Source organism: Myotis yumanensis, unplaced genomic scaffold (genome assembly GCF_028538775.1).
Source record: "Myotis yumanensis isolate MYYU_CA2020_CCGP unplaced genomic scaffold, mMyoYum1.0.hap1 SCAF_10, whole genome shotgun sequence".
NCBI lineage: Eukaryota > Metazoa > Chordata > Mammalia > Chiroptera > Vespertilionidae > Myotis > Myotis yumanensis.
In genome coordinates this window covers 8,252,734-8,267,970 of record NW_027223761.1, presented here as the reverse complement: position 1 = coordinate 8,267,970, position 15,237 = coordinate 8,252,734, and the positions used below count along the sequence as shown (strand labels likewise).

General features: G+C 46.7%; 1 protein-coding gene across 6 annotated transcripts in view; it reads right to left on the bottom strand.

The window, feature by feature from the left end:
- The window catches only part of QSER1 (glutamine and serine rich 1), a 64,254-nt gene extending 57,672 nt beyond the window's left edge, over nucleotides 1–6,582 (bottom strand). For 5 of the 6 annotated variants that reach the window (XM_070427742.1, XM_070427739.1, XM_070427741.1 and 2 more), the window contains exon 1: nucleotides 6,117–6,582. In XM_070427742.1, the coding sequence (XP_070283843.1) occupies nucleotides 6,117–6,304 (188 nt within the window). In that variant the 5' untranslated portion in view covers nucleotides 6,305–6,582. Of the gene's footprint in view, nucleotides 1–4,282; nucleotides 4,384–6,116 lie in introns of all 6 variants that reach the window. The other variant, XM_070427744.1, reaches the window with a different exon arrangement.
- Nucleotides 6,583–15,237: the final 8,655 nt, after the last annotated feature.

Below are 15,237 nucleotides of genomic sequence, written 5' to 3'. Positions count from 1 at the left end.
CGCAAGGATCAAGTCAAAGAGTTGAAATACGAAGAAGCAAAAAACACCCAACCGGAAAAGCAAAATGAAAAAAGAATCCGAAAATATGAAGATAGTGTAAGGAGCCTCTGGGACAGCTTCAAGCGTACCAACATCCGAATTATAGGGGTGCCAGAAGATGAGAGAGAGCAAGATATTGAAAACCTATTTGAAGAAATAATGACAGAAAACTTCCCCTACCTGGTGAAAGGAATAGACTTCCAAGTCCAGGAAGCGCAGAGAACCCCAAACAAAAGGAATCCAAAGAGGACCACACCAAGACACATCATCATTAAAATGCCAAGAGCAAAAGACAAAGAGAGAATCCTAAAAGCAGCAAGAGAAAGAAAATCAGTTACCTACAAGGGAGTACCCATACGACTGTCAGCTGATTTCTCAACAGAAACTTTGCAGGCCAGAAGGGAATGGCAAGAAATATTCAAAGTGATGAATACCAAGAACCTACAACCAAGACTACTTTATCCAGCAAAGCTATCATTCAGAAGTGAAGGCCAGATAAAGAGCTTCACAGATAAGAAAAAGCTAAAGGAGTTCATCACCATCAAACCAGTATTATATGAAATGCTGAAAGGTATCCTGTAAGAAGAGGAAGAAGAAGAAAAAGGTAAAGATACAAATTATGAACAACAAATACACATCTATCAACAAGTGAATCTAAAAATCAAGTGAATAAATAATCTGATGAACTGGTGATTGTAATAGAATCAGGGACATAGAAAGGGAATGGACTGACTATTCTTGGGGGGAGGGGGAGAATGGGGTGTGGGGGTGAATGAAGAGATTAGACAACAATCGTGCACCTATGGATGAGGACAGTGGGTGGGGAGTGAGGGCAGAGGGTGGGGTTGGAACTGGGTGGAGGGGAGTTATGGTGGGAAAAAAGAGTAACTAATGTAATAATCTGAACAATAAAGATTTAATAAAAAAAAAAAAAAAAAGAGATTAAAAAGTAGTAGCACACACAACTCCCAGGTTCTGGCCTGAGCAACTAGGTGCAGAGAGGTGTGACTGAGATGGACCTCACTATACAAACAAGAGCTGGGGTGGTGGGGAAAGCATGAGCTCTTTACTAAAAGCCCATCACATACCCAAGTAAAAGCTCAGAGAGAGGTAACTGCATATGGGTTAGGTGCTCAGAAGAGGTCTGGGCTTTAGCCACATGTGTCCCCGGAGATGATATTTAAGCACATGGATGTTATGTGCTTAGGAGAAAGCACAGAATGGACAAGAAATCACATCAGTCCCAAGCCCTGAGGAAATGACAACATGTAGAGATTAAAATAGTAAGGACTAACGAAGAACAGGGAAAAGCAGTGGGCCAGAGAGGAAAATACAGTGCTATGGAAGTGAAAGGAAGCTTGTTTCAATTGGTGGGGGGGAAGGTAATGGTGACAAAGAACAGCGAAATAAATATATTAATAATGGTTAGGTTTCCAGGCCAGCTACAAAAGCTCATTCAACCCATAATACAGGTAGATGTATCTTACCATGAAGTAGTTAAGTACAGTAATTAAACATGAGGCTCCAGATCCACAATGCCCAGGTTTAAATCCCAGCTCCACTACTTACTAGCTATGTGTCTCTAAGCATATTAATGTCTCTATGCCTCGGCTTCCATTTTCAGTAAAAGAAAGTAAAAATACGTACCTCAAACGATTGCTGGAGGATTAAATTGTGTGCATGTGTGTTCTAGTACATCACTTAAAACACTCAGTAGCTAGCACACATTAGTTGCTCAGTAAATGATGGTTACTATTACTTACAACATTATTTCTATGGGAAAACACTTTCTGAACAACAAAAGTTTATTTAAAATAACCTTAGTAATTTGGGATTGTCCTTACTCCTCATAAATTGTGATCTTACAAGGTCTTTTTCCAAAAGCATTGAGGGAAACTCTAACTTTAAAACTCACTCAAAAAGTCCTTAATATAGTAGCTGACCATCTTTAGAGAAGCTAATCATTATTTTGTTTTTTTGGAGGGGTACCTATCACACTCATTACACATACTATAATCAGAAAGAACTTATTAGGAAACTAGAGGCCCGGTGCACAAAAATATGTGCACACGGGGGTGTGGGTGGGGGGGGATCCCTCAGCCCAGCCTGTGCCCTCTTGCAGTCTGGGACCTCTCGGGGGATGTCCACCTGCTGGCTTAGGCCCACTCCCTGGGGGAATGGGCCTAAGCTGGCAGTCAGACATCCCTCTGGCAGCCCAGGAGCCCTCGGGGGATGTCCACTTGCCAACGGGGAGCAGGCCTAAGCTGCAGTCGGACATCCTTAGCGCTGCTGAGGAGGCGGGAGTGGCTCCCGCCACCATCTCTGTACTGGCAGCCATCAGCCTGGCTTGTGGCTGAGCAGAGCTCCCCCTGTGGGAGCACACTGACCACCAGGGGGCAGCTCCTGCATTGAGCATCTGCCCCCTGGTGGTCAGTGTGTGTCATAGTGACCAGTCATTCCCAGTCATGCTGCTGTTAGGGTCAATTTGCATATTACCCTTTTATTATATAGGATAGAGGCCTGGTGCATGGGTGGGGGCCGGCTGGTTTTCCCTGAAGGGTGTCCCGGATCAGGGTAGGGGTCCCGCTGGGGTGTCTGGCCAGCCTGGGTGAGTGGCTGATGGCTGTTTGCAGGCTGTCCACAGCCCCTTCAGGGTGAGGGTCCCCACTGGGGTGCCTGGCCAGTCTGGGTGAGGGACTGATGGCTCTTTGCAGGCTGGCCAAGCTCCCAGTGGAGGCTGGCTGGATGCAGGTATCTGGGATTTATTTATCTTCTATATTTGAAACTTTGTTGCCTTGAGCAGAGCCCACAGCTGGCCAGGGCAGGCAGGAAGCTTTGCTTCCTCCATCGCCAGGCAACCAAGCCAACCGCTTGCTCCAGCTCCGTGGCTGCCAGCCGCCATCTTTGTTGGGTTAATTTGCATATAGTCGCTCTGATTGGCTGGTGGGCGTGGCTTGTGAGTGTAGCAAAGGTATGGTCAATTTATATGTTTCTCTTTTATTAGATAAGATTCTAAAAACTGGTGGCAAGGAAAATCCCGGACTGTTTCAAGTTAGAAAGGCAAAAAAACAATTATAAATCATTGTAAAACAAAATATTTCCATTTAGTCACTTTCTGGTGCATATTCAAATACAAACATCTATCATCACCATGATAAAACGGCTATCTCTTCCTGTTCAGTACAAAATATAAATAATAGAGAAAAGGCAGCAGGTCTGCAGCTTCCTGATGTCATCTTATTTCCAAAAGCATTCGAAGGTATTTATAGTATCTAAAATAGTCCCACAAAAAAATATTTCCAATTCCATAGTGATAGGCAAAAATATGCTCATTTGGTCCCTAAAACCAACTGAGAAAAGCACAAATAAATGGAGACTAATATGACCAGTTCTTACCCCTGAACTTCCATGTACCTAGCCTGTATTGTTTTAGAAATATTCAGAAATCCCTATTTACACCCTATTTTAAGGTAAAATGCTGGTGCTTCCCATTAGCTCTTTATTTTTCAATGGTTAAAATAAGAGAAATACCTATGTCTGATGGAGCGGTTATATAAAAAAAGCATTACTTTAAACTCATGAAAAATTATTTACCATGCTTTTTCCTATCAACTGATGAAAATGTTCCATTTCAGGACCAAGCAGACTGAAAGTAGGATGTTCGATCCCATGCCAGTAACAACTGAATGTCATTATCATCTGTAAGCTTCTGAATAGGTTACTGGAAACAAGGTGACAGACAAGCTAATTCTTTATGGATATGTATCCATATTACCTCATCACAACTAGTACTCATTTGCACCTTCAAGAAGAAAGTGCCACAAAGGGAAACAAAAACATTCAACTGATAACCTGAATTATGAAAAAGCTCTTTAAAATGTTATAAAAATATGAACAGGCTTCAGAAAATGCAGAATACTGAAAGACTTAAGGGCATCATTTGAGATGTAGTATTTTCTATATAACTGAAATGAAAGAGGGCATTGCACAGTTTGAGGAATAAAATGAGGTGCAATTAAGAAGTGTATGTAGCCCTGTACAGATGGCCTGATCCTAACACAAGATGTTAACAAAGCAAGTTGGTGGGGGAGGGGGAAAGCCTGCATTTTCTATGCTATAATTTTGCTGACCCCATCCCTCAAATATATTTTAAGGGGGGGACTTAGCATGTAAAAATCAATAACTTCCAATAAACAGAAAATAAATTTATTCTAGATTATGTGTTCCAAATGAATCTACTTACTGTTTTCAAATGTGTTTGGGAAGTCATTCTTTGTTATTTTGATAAACAACATTTGGAAAATATGACAAGTAGATTTAGTTTCTTGCCTCAGAAGTATTCTGCTAAAAGAAATAACAGAAATAACTAGGTAGCATTTACCTAATAAAACATTTTTTCATTTAAAACATAAAAAATGCTGCACAAATTCCTATCATTGCTGTTCACTGAAGAGAAAGTAATTTTAATTTGTAAATTATCATTTTCAATGCAAAAGCTACTTGAAAAATGATAGTCAAATTACCACCAAAATAATAATAGTAATGGGAAAGGTACCAAACATCTTTCATAAAACTCCATGGTTTAATTGTATATAATACAGAGTTATGACTATTTATGACTATTTATTTCAGCATTTAAGTATTTATCTCCAAATTGGGACATCATATTATTTTTTAAAAATCGCAGTTCTTTTAAGCAAAGGTCCTAAAATTTTCTAAGGAAGCTGATTTCCCGTTTCTTGAACCAGATTTTTCTCAATTTCTCATAATCATCCCAAGGTACTAACTAAAGACAAAGATCATCTGATCTTCACACCTATTTTCCAAATCGTGAACGTGTAATTTTCATAAAAACAAAGATAACCTAGAACACTGTAATATGTAAAGTAAAAAAAAAAAAAGTTCACTTCTGTCTGGACAATAATGAAGAAATCTGATGAGACAAAGCCCCAAAGCTTCCCGTCGGTAGTTGAGGATGAAGTCATTAGCGACCCCGGCTTCCCGATCCCGGTCCTCAGAAGCGGACCCACCTACCGGACTCAGCATTGTTCAGCGGAGGTGGTTTCAAAACGCCCCGCTCCCGCACCACCGCACCAGACCACGCCTTCCGGCTATCATTCAAAGGACCGCTTCGCAAAGTGGCACTACAACACGTCTCCCGTGAGCTTAAATACCGAGTAAGAGTCAGTATCTTAGATTCCCTTGGTTCCGCTATCGACTCGCAGGGATGAACTCTTGAACCCCGCGCGACAATAATGACCAGAGCGCCAGAAGCCGGAATGGAGAAGCACTCCCCTGTTCTCCAACCTTTGCGGCCTGCACGGAAGCCCCCCTCCAATTTCTTCCCAACTTTTGGTCTCCCCAAGACACAGAGAGATTCCTTACTTCGGCCGCTGCTGTGGAAAGGGAAGGAGACCGAAGAGTAACTCTGAACGCGTGGAAGAGAAAGGGCTTGGGCTTGGCCGGCACTGCAAACATATGTCACCCGGCTCGGCGCAGCGTTCGCGCCACCAGGACCCCTCCCGGGGCCCCGCGCCCCAGGGGTTCTCCCGCAGCCCAACCCTCCCGGGCCCCCCAAAGTCAGCAGCCCGGCTCGGCGCCTCTTCCTCTCCGGCCTTCCCCACCCTCACACTGCCAGGCCCCCCAAGACCACATTGCCGGTGCTAATACAATGGAATGTCACAGTCCCGACCTCCTCGGAGCCCCTTTCCCCCCTCACCCCGGAGGCACTCTCGGGGCTCCGTGAGGGCGAGTGCAGCCACGAACCCAAACTTCACCATGTGAGAGCCCAGGACCCGGGAGGTGACGGATCCCACGAATCCCGACCAGCCCACCCTGGTCCCCACCGTCCCCCACTCACTCGTCCCGGGCGCGAATCCCGCGCTGGGCGCCCCCGCCCACCCCAAGACCACCGGGAAGAGTCACCCGCCGCCGCCTCGGGGGGGTGGGGGCGGGGAGGCGAGCGGAGGGCTCCCCACCCGGCCCGGACCCCTGCGCGGTGCTGCAAAGGGGCGAAGGCCCCAAACGCATCCCCGGCCTTTCCTGGCCCACCAATACCCCGCCGCCCACCTCCCTACCTGGCCTTGAGGCTGGGGCTGCTGCAACTGCTGCCGCTGCTGCTGGCGGCGGCCGCCGCGGCTCGGGGTTCGTAGGCCCAGGCGGGGGCGGGGGGTTGTGCGGCGGCGCTGGAAGCGGCGGGGGCAGCGGGGGGCGCGGGCGGCGGCGGCGGGTCGGCGAAGCCGGAGGTCGCGTAGTTCCTGTCCATCGTGGGGGCGGCGTAGGAAGGGCGGACAGCAGCGGGGGCTCCTCCAGGGCCCCGTGGGAGGGGAGTGGGAGGGGGAGGGGAGGGGGAGGAAGAGGAGGAGGCGGCGGCGGCGGCGGAGGGAGCCGCCCGCTCACATGGCCCCGGCGGCGGACTGACGGAGGTCGCGCTGGCCAGTGTGTGCCCGGGGCTCCTGGGCCGCGGCGCGCGGCGAGGCCCCCGCTGGGCGTCAGGGAAGCGGCGGCATCCGCGGCCCGGGCTCGCGGCGGCGACGGCGGCTTCGCCCCATGTTGGTGGATTTCCCAGGATGCACCTCCCGCCCCCTCCGCCCCGCCCCCCGCTCCGGCGCCCCGCGCTCGCAGCTCCCGGCCGAGCGGGCTGCCCGCGAGGCCTCTGCCGCCACCGGCCGCCTCTCGGTGGCTAACGTCGGGGTGAAGGCTTGAGGCCCCCCCCGCCCAGCCTGCTCTGGGGCGTCCGGAGGGGCGCCCCCCAGCCGTAGCCCGCGGGCCGCGAGCTTCCCGCCGTCGGCTGCTCCAGGGACAGCTGTCCGCTCGCCGCGCCCCGCGTGGGCAGGGGCCGCGCCTGATGTTCGCGCTGCGCGAGGGAAGGGGAGCTGAGTGGAAACGGGTAGGAGCTGCAAGGGGGGACCTGGCCACGCGCGTCGCCCGGAGCTCGTGTTGGACCCTTCGAGTTACTTTGGCCCAGATACTCAGTTCCCACATCGCGACTCCTTTCCCTGCGCCTGGTCCCCGACCAGAAACAGCTGAGCGGGCTGTTCTCCGGTTCCGTTTACTCCCTTCCTGCCCCGAGCTGCTCCGTTAGGGGACCCTTTTCCTGCTGTTAGGGGGGATTTCTATTTAAAGAGATTCAAATTCAAATGCATTATTTATTTTCAGTCCTCGATGAAAGGACCTTTCCCAGGGGCTCTTATTAACTCCCCACCCCCCACCTCGGGGATTTTCTCCTTCTGGGTTTTAGAATCTTCTATCCCAAGATAAATAGTGCCTCTTCATTAATTAATCCAGCTACCTTCTGGATGACTTTAATTACAATAAATTTAAACGCACTATGCACATCGTGTGTTGGAGTTTTTTGTTTGAGACGTGGGACCTCAGCAGGACTCTTTACCCACACATTTACTGTTTGGTGCACGGTAATTAAATTATTATTTGAGGTTCTTCTGTTGTACATGAGTTGTGTTTCCTCTACCCTAGTAGTGAGATTTAGGGATCATAGAAAACATCGGTCGTGAAGGCATAAAGTAAAAGTTAAAAATAAGAGTAAAGTTTATATTTATTGGCCATCGCCCTTAAAAATCAATACTGGTTTAACACCTATTATGTGCTTAGCACAGAAATCTATCCCCAAGATAAGCCTAGGATAAAAGTTTAAGCAAATCAGGCAGGCATAGTAGAAGACCCAATAAACTTGATACACTATCTCTGATCACCATTTTAAAGGCAGTTTAAACTTTGGTAATACCCGGTATTGGATTAGCTATTTCTTTTGAGATTAATTTTGTCCTGGGAGATTGTTTTCCTCCTGGCGCCTACATCCCTTTGTTCCTATTCATTCCTTTTTGTAAGTCTTTAGGCACCTGTGATGCTTGGAGTCCTGTCCTGGGGTGGGAAAGCAAGGAAGTGAGTAGTGGTTATTTACAAGTGAATTCGAATGTGCAGACACAAGGGACTTGCCAGTTTTATGTTAATTTCAGTATGCATGTTACCGAGGATATCTTTGAAAAGTGGTTTTCCTTGGGGAAGGAATTTGCCAGAAAATCTGAGGTCCTGCAGAGAAGTAAATCTTCCTTGCAACATTTATTTTTCTTACTGCAGACTGGAGGTCTGTAATCTAAATAAACCAAAAAAAAGTTTTCACTATTACATTTATGTGTATTTTTCTGAGCACTAAAGTGTTGTCTCTGTGGAGAAGGTATAGGAAGTAGAGAGACATGCTATAAATGTTTTATGGCACTTCGTTTGAGATACCCACAACTGTTACTCAGAGTGAGTTATGCAGTCAATTCCAAACAAGTGGCAATAAAACCTTTATAGTCCCTCGCACCATTATGCAGTGTGTTTATATCACATAAATAAGAGAAAAGATATTAAGCAAAATGTTCAATGAGTATTTTAAAAATATATTATTCTGTCACCATGTTCCTTTGCCCACTAAGTGAAATTTCCTTAGTTTACTTTAAACCAATACACGTATATTTCCAATGTTACATGTCTACAAATAATGTCATTAAATCTTTTTTATTAAATGGATATCTGGAGAATGTCTTCTTCCCTACTGGCAATATACTCCCAATGCTGCAAATTTTTCATGATCTCTTTTAAACAATCCACAACTAAGCTGCATTAAGTCTGAACTAGATAGTGTCACAAGGGAGCCTTGTTCTTGTTTTAAATAAAAATGGTTATTCCATTCTTTGCCTGTGGAACTTTTACTCATTGTTCAAGAATCCAGATCAAACATGCTGTCCTCCATGACATTCCCCCAACTTTCCAAAGCAAAACCAATTGCTTCCTTTTCAGTTGCCCGATGGCGCTTATTATATTACATTTAACACTGTCATGTCCGTTACAATTAGTTGTGTATCTGCCACTTTCCCTCACAGATGAGTTCCTTAAGGGCACTCATCTTTGACTGCCTGCCTGCATTACCCCTGGGCAACAGCAATGGAGTCCAAAGTGCTGTGTTTAAGCCTGCTTCTCTGGACGCCACGGTCTCACTGAAGTGTCACTGGCAGACAGTGATGAGATACTCCTCCCAGTGAGCAGAGCTTCAAGAAGCATATTTGGTCATCAATTTTGTATGTAGAAGGAGTGGTCTGAGCTATTGATATGGATGGACCTCAGGGCTCTGGTGAATGGCTTAGCTGATTGGTGCTCTGGAAGGAGCAAGGTTGAAGGATTGGACCAGGAGGCCTGGGAATGAAATAATCTAAGTAGTAGCTGTAAAGATAGGGGTGTGGCCTGATCATAAAGTCTTTCAATGAGTATAGCTTTTATCTCTCTGGAACTTAAAAAAAATATATATATATGTATATATATAATTCAGTCGCCCGCCAGCAGAGTGACATGATCAAAGCCAAATATATATAATTGATTTAAGGGAGAGAGAGAGGAACATCCATTTGTTGTTCCACTTAGTCATGCATTCATTGGTTGATTCTTGTATGTGCCCTGACCCAGGATCGAACCTGCAACCTTGGAGTATTGGGATGACACTCTAACCAATTGGGCTACCCAACCAGGGCATATTACAGGAACTTTAAACTTCATTCTGTAGATGATAGCTATTCTCATCAGAACAACCAATGTGTATTTTAATACATATGTGCTGGATCCTGTGCTGTGGGCTTTACATGGATTGTCTCATTTACTCCTCAAAGTGTCCTTAAGATATGGGTATTGATGATTAATATTTCCATTTTATAGAAAATTGAGGCTTAATGAAGTTATGTAACTCCTAAAATCATTTCAGCTAATATAAATTGACTAGTAGCCCGGTGCACGAAATTCGTGCACTGGGGTAGGGGCGGGGGGGGAGAACGGGCCCCTCAGTCTGGCCTTCACCCTCTCCAATCTGAGACCCCTCAGGGAATGTCCAACTACCTGTTTGTGCCCACACCTTTAACAGATAACAGCTCCATTGTTGTTCCTTTCTTATGCTTAAAACCATTGGAATTAGTAGGTATTCAAAGTGTGTATACATTTCGGGGGGACACCCTGTATATCTCTAGTCAGTGGTGAAAGAAACCAACAGCAGATTTGGAACCCCCAGACAGGGAACATTGCTCATTCCCCATATGTCTCCCCACTTCACTTTCCACCTTCGTGGGCAGCAGGAGAATCAATGTTTTCTCTCATTAATTTGGAAAAGCACGTCCTGTCACCCGTTGCCCGGCAGGAGTACTCTAGGCCCCAAGCAAGCAAAGCTCAGTCAGGGCAGCCTTCACTCATGGGTGCTGGCACCCAAAGTGCACATTCCTCCTCTACAGTCGCCCTGACTATCCCACTGTTTCACTGAGAGGACGGAATTCCTCTCTGCCTCTGGGCTCTTGATCTTGAACGCTGACCGAAGGCACCTCAGAGAGGGCCGCCCGCCCGTGCCCACCAGGTGTGTCTGTCTGCACCTGCTCCTGCCTCAGCACCTGCATTAACTCCCCAGAGGTGATCTCGTAGCTGCACTGGCCTCCGTGGGAACAGGGCATCACCACTCCGCCCTCTCACTGTCATCTCACAGGCCCCCACTGTCAGCACCCAGAACACCCAGACACTCTCCAAAGGACATGAGCGCATCAGAGGGGATGTGTGCACATCCTGTGGGGGTGTTAGGCATGCCGGGTTGATGGAAGTGCGGTGGAGAGGTGGGGGGAACTTGTGCACACCTTAGTTTGCAACTGTTGCAGGCGTGGGAGGGTGACAGTGTGCTGGGGGATGTTCGCAAGCCAGGGGGGTATGTGCACACCGGAGGCCTCTGGCTTTGCAGATCCGCAAACCCCCGTGGTGGGGCCAGGAGGACGTCAGTCTGGCCCGCCACGGTGGCTGTCCCTGCGATCCTGCACCTTCTGGACCAGGAGGCGGATCTTGCGCAGTCACTCCTGGGCACTGATGGCTGCCTCCCCGCAGTGAAGGGTCACGGATCCGAGTCCCGGGACCGTGCACAGCCGCAAGCACTGCCCCCTGCCCGGCAGGGTCACAGATTCGTGTCTTGGTCCCGTGGACAGCTTCAAGCACTGACCCCCACCCGGCAGGGTCACAGATTCGGGTCCCGGACTGCAGACAGCCTCCTGTGCTGCCCCCCTGCCCACCAGGTCACGGATCTGGGTCCCGGAACCGCGGACAGCCTCAAGCACTGCCCCCCACCTGGCAGGGTCACGGATCTGGGTCCCAAGACCGCAGACAGCCTCAAGCACTGCCCCCCGCCCGGCAGGGTCACGGATCTGGGTCCTGGGACAGCGGACAGCCTCAAGCACTGCCGCCCCACCCTCGAGGACATGGATCCAGGTCCCAGATCGCGGACAGCCTCAAGCACTGCCCCCCGCCTGGCAGGGTCACAGATCCGGGTCCCAGACCGCAGACAGCCTTGCCTGCTGCTGCCTGCCTTCAGTATGCAAATTAGCCGCCATCTTGTTGCTTCAGGGTGGAGGTCCCCATGGGGGTGCCTGGCCAGTCTGGGTGAGGGGCTGAGGGCTGTTTTCAGGCTGGCGGGCGACTGAAGCGCCAAACCTCTCCTTTTTTTCTTTTTTTTTTTATTCTGACATTTATTTACCTTCTATGGCTGTCAGTGGAGCTGAGAGCCGGCTTTCTCTCTGAGGCTCAGCTGCTGAAAGCAGGTTTCTGGCCTTTGTTTACCTTCTGTATTTGAAACTTTGTTGCGACTCCAGCTCTGAGATCCCTGCTGACTGAAAACAGGTTACTGGGGTTTTGTTTAGCTTCTATATTTGTTACAATGTTTCAAACTGCAAGCTCAGAGGCCGGCAGCGGCAGGCGGGGAACGTTGGAGTCCTCCGTCACTGAAGCAAGCAAGCCTCCTGTTAGCTTTAAGCTGCCTGGCTGCTGGCTGCCATCTTGGCTGGCAGTTAATTTGCATATCGCCCTGATTAGCCAATGGGAAGGGTAGCGGCCGTACAGCTAATTACCATGTTTCTCTTTTATTAGATAGGATAATAATGCAGGTAGAACTTCAAACCAGTTATGTTTGACTCTGAAACCCAGTAAGTTTCAGCAATAAGGACTATTGCCTACTTTCCCCACCGAGGAGTTACTATATTTTTCCTTATAATGAGTATGAATTTTGTGAGTACTTTAAGAATTTGTAAATTCCTGAAGCATCACTCTTTTTTCACCAATGGTTTTAGCATCTGTATTAGTTTCCTGTGGCTGCTGCAACAAATTCTTACAAACTGGATGGCTTAACGCAACAGAAATTTATTGTCTGAGTTCTGGAGGCCAGAAGTTTGAAGTCAAGATGTCTGCAGGGTGTTTTCCCTGGAGACTCCAGGGGAGAATTCTTGCTTGCCTACTCCAGCTTCTGGTGGAATTCCTTGGTTTGTGGCCACATTAATCTCTGCTCTGTCTCTGTCTCACATTACCTTCTCTTCTGTATATCTGTCTGCTGCTCTGTCTTTTATAAGAGAAAAATATTAAGTATCTCTTACAGTGATGAGATACTCCTTCCAGTGAGCCTATCTCTTACAGTCATTGGATTTAGGACCCACCTAGGTAATTCATGATGATCTCATCTCAAGGTACTTAATTTAATTATATCTTGCAAAGACCCTTTTTCCCAAGTAAAGTCAAATTCCCATGTTCTGAAGAATAGAACATGGACATACCTTTTGGGCAACCATTAATCAACTCACTGGAGCATCCATTAATAATCATTGCTTGAAGTAAGTATTATCATGGTAACTAAACAGTGATTTTTCTAATCCATTATCCCTCCTATAATCATTCTTGGACAAGAAGGAACTTTTTCTTATTTATTTATTTATTTATTTCATTATAGACTCATGGATTCTTATGTTATTCAATGGGTTTGTGCCAAAAGATTAACTGAGCAGATCCAGGTTGTCCAGACCCTATACATTCCAAAGAAAGATTTGTCCCTTGCCAGACTCCAAGACAGGAAGTTTTAAGTACTTTGAATATCGTTCCTGTTAAGAGTATCTTTGTTTACCTGAGGCCTTGGCCCACACCAGATAGTTTATGCTAACAATGTGATTTATGGTGAGGGTTTTGGACCACACAGTATCTTTTGACCTCTAAAGAGGCTAGAGAAATAAGTTCAGCCACCAGGGCAGTCAGCCATGCCTATGTGACTGACCACCAATAAAAACCCCGACACCAAAACTGAGGTGAGCTTCCCTGGCTGGCAGTACTGCACGTGATCAGTGTCCACGGGACTCCACTGGGAGAGGACAACTGCAAACTTGCACCTGGTTTTCCATATGCTCTACACTGTGTGCCTTTTTCCATTGCTGATTTTGATCTGTATTCTTTCATAGTAACAAACTGTATTCCTCAGCACAACTTCCTTACTCTGTGGGTCCTTATAGCAAATCATTGAGAGTGAGAGTGGTATTGGGAGGTCCTTGAACACAGGATTATAATCCATTACCATAATTATTTATTTTGATGTTCAAATAGTCTATATTTGGCCCGATATCCACACATTTGATTACTTTAGTATGTCTCCTCCCAATAAGGAGCCAAGAGAACCTTTAAAGCAGGGAGTGACATGATCAAAGCCATGGAAAACATTCCCTTGCCCATCCTAATGTTCCACCATAGTCTACATCTTCAGCCTGGATAGAACATTGGTGTACCCACCTGAGAAACATAGTTCCTTCACAGGTTTACACACACACACACACCACCACCACCACCACCAACAACAACAACAACAACGATAACAACAAGAAAAGAATAAAACAGGCCCTGGGTGGGTAGCTCAGTTGGTTAGAGCATCATTCCAATTGTAGGTTCCATCCCCAGTCGGGCTAAGTGTCTGTCCGTCTGACCAGTAGCTATGATGCACACTGACCACCAGGGGGCAGATGCTCAATGCAGGAGCTGCCATGATGTGCACTGGCCACTGGCCATTTAAAAATAAACGGCACCATGGACCTGGCCCCAACAAACCAACACTCACCTTCCCCCAAGTGGGACACACCCTGGAGCCACACCCCACCAAATCGCAGCCAACACTGCCAAGACCTCATGGTGCAAAATGCGGCCCACAGCCCAGCCCAACCCAGAAATGGTCACTATGGGTACCAGGTAATGATTTCACATAGCAACACCTGGCTTCCTCTCCCTAGTGACTAGCCTCCTTGGAGTTTCTTCAGCCCAGGAACATGACTTGCTTTATAGCCAGGTGCAAACATTTTATAGTTTAATCAAATGTTTGTGAAGCATTGACACATGCCTCATCTCATTTGATCCTTACAGAAGTCCTGGATTAGGTAGATAGGAGACTTGGTAGAATCCTATTTTCTTTTCATTAGCAAGACAATGGAGATTTAGAAAGTTTAGAAACTTGACCCGACTGAAAAGAAGTAAGAAATGGTGGAACTTGACAATGACTTCAGGTTTTCTCACTGCGCAGAATATAGTCAAACACTGCTACAGTTAAATATTTTACCTTTTGTTCTCCCTGCATGATCTACAATAATAATCTGCTTCATGTTGATATATACTGCTGTGTTGCTGACAATTACCTGAAAGAGAAGTTGGGGTGCTTCATTGGGCTGGGGAATGTTTAGCAACATCAGAAAGCAGGTCTAATTAAGCAATTTTATTCTATATCTATAAAAGGCTAAGTGTGCCTGTGCGATACATACAAAGCTCTCACTAGTGCCAATCGCATGCGTGTGTTTCAATCTGTCATTGTTGATCATGAATTTGGTTGATACTTCTATTATAGAGAAAAGGCAAATAGCGATATTAAAATATTTCTTTTTTTATTTTGTTTTATTGCTTAAAGTATTAGAAAGAGTATTACATATGTCTCCTTTTTTATTCCCCCTTGACATTCCCCCAGCCTCCCCTACCCCTCAGTGTCTTATGTCCATTGGTTATGCTTATATGCATGCATACAAGTCCTTCGGTTGATCTCTTACTCCCCTCCTGCCCCCCCAACCCTCCCCAGCCTTCCCACTGTAGTTCGACAGTCTGTTTGATGCTGCTCTGCCTCTGTATATATTTTTGTTCATAAGTTTATAATGGTCTTTATTATCCATAAATGAGTGAGATCATGTGGTATTTTTCTTTCATTGACTGGCTTATTTCACTTAGCATAATGCTCTCCAGTTCCATCCATGCTGTTGCAAATGGTAAGAATTCCTTCTTTTTTACAGCAGCATAGTATTCCATTGTGTAGATGTACCACAGTTTTCTAATCCATTCATCTGCTGATGG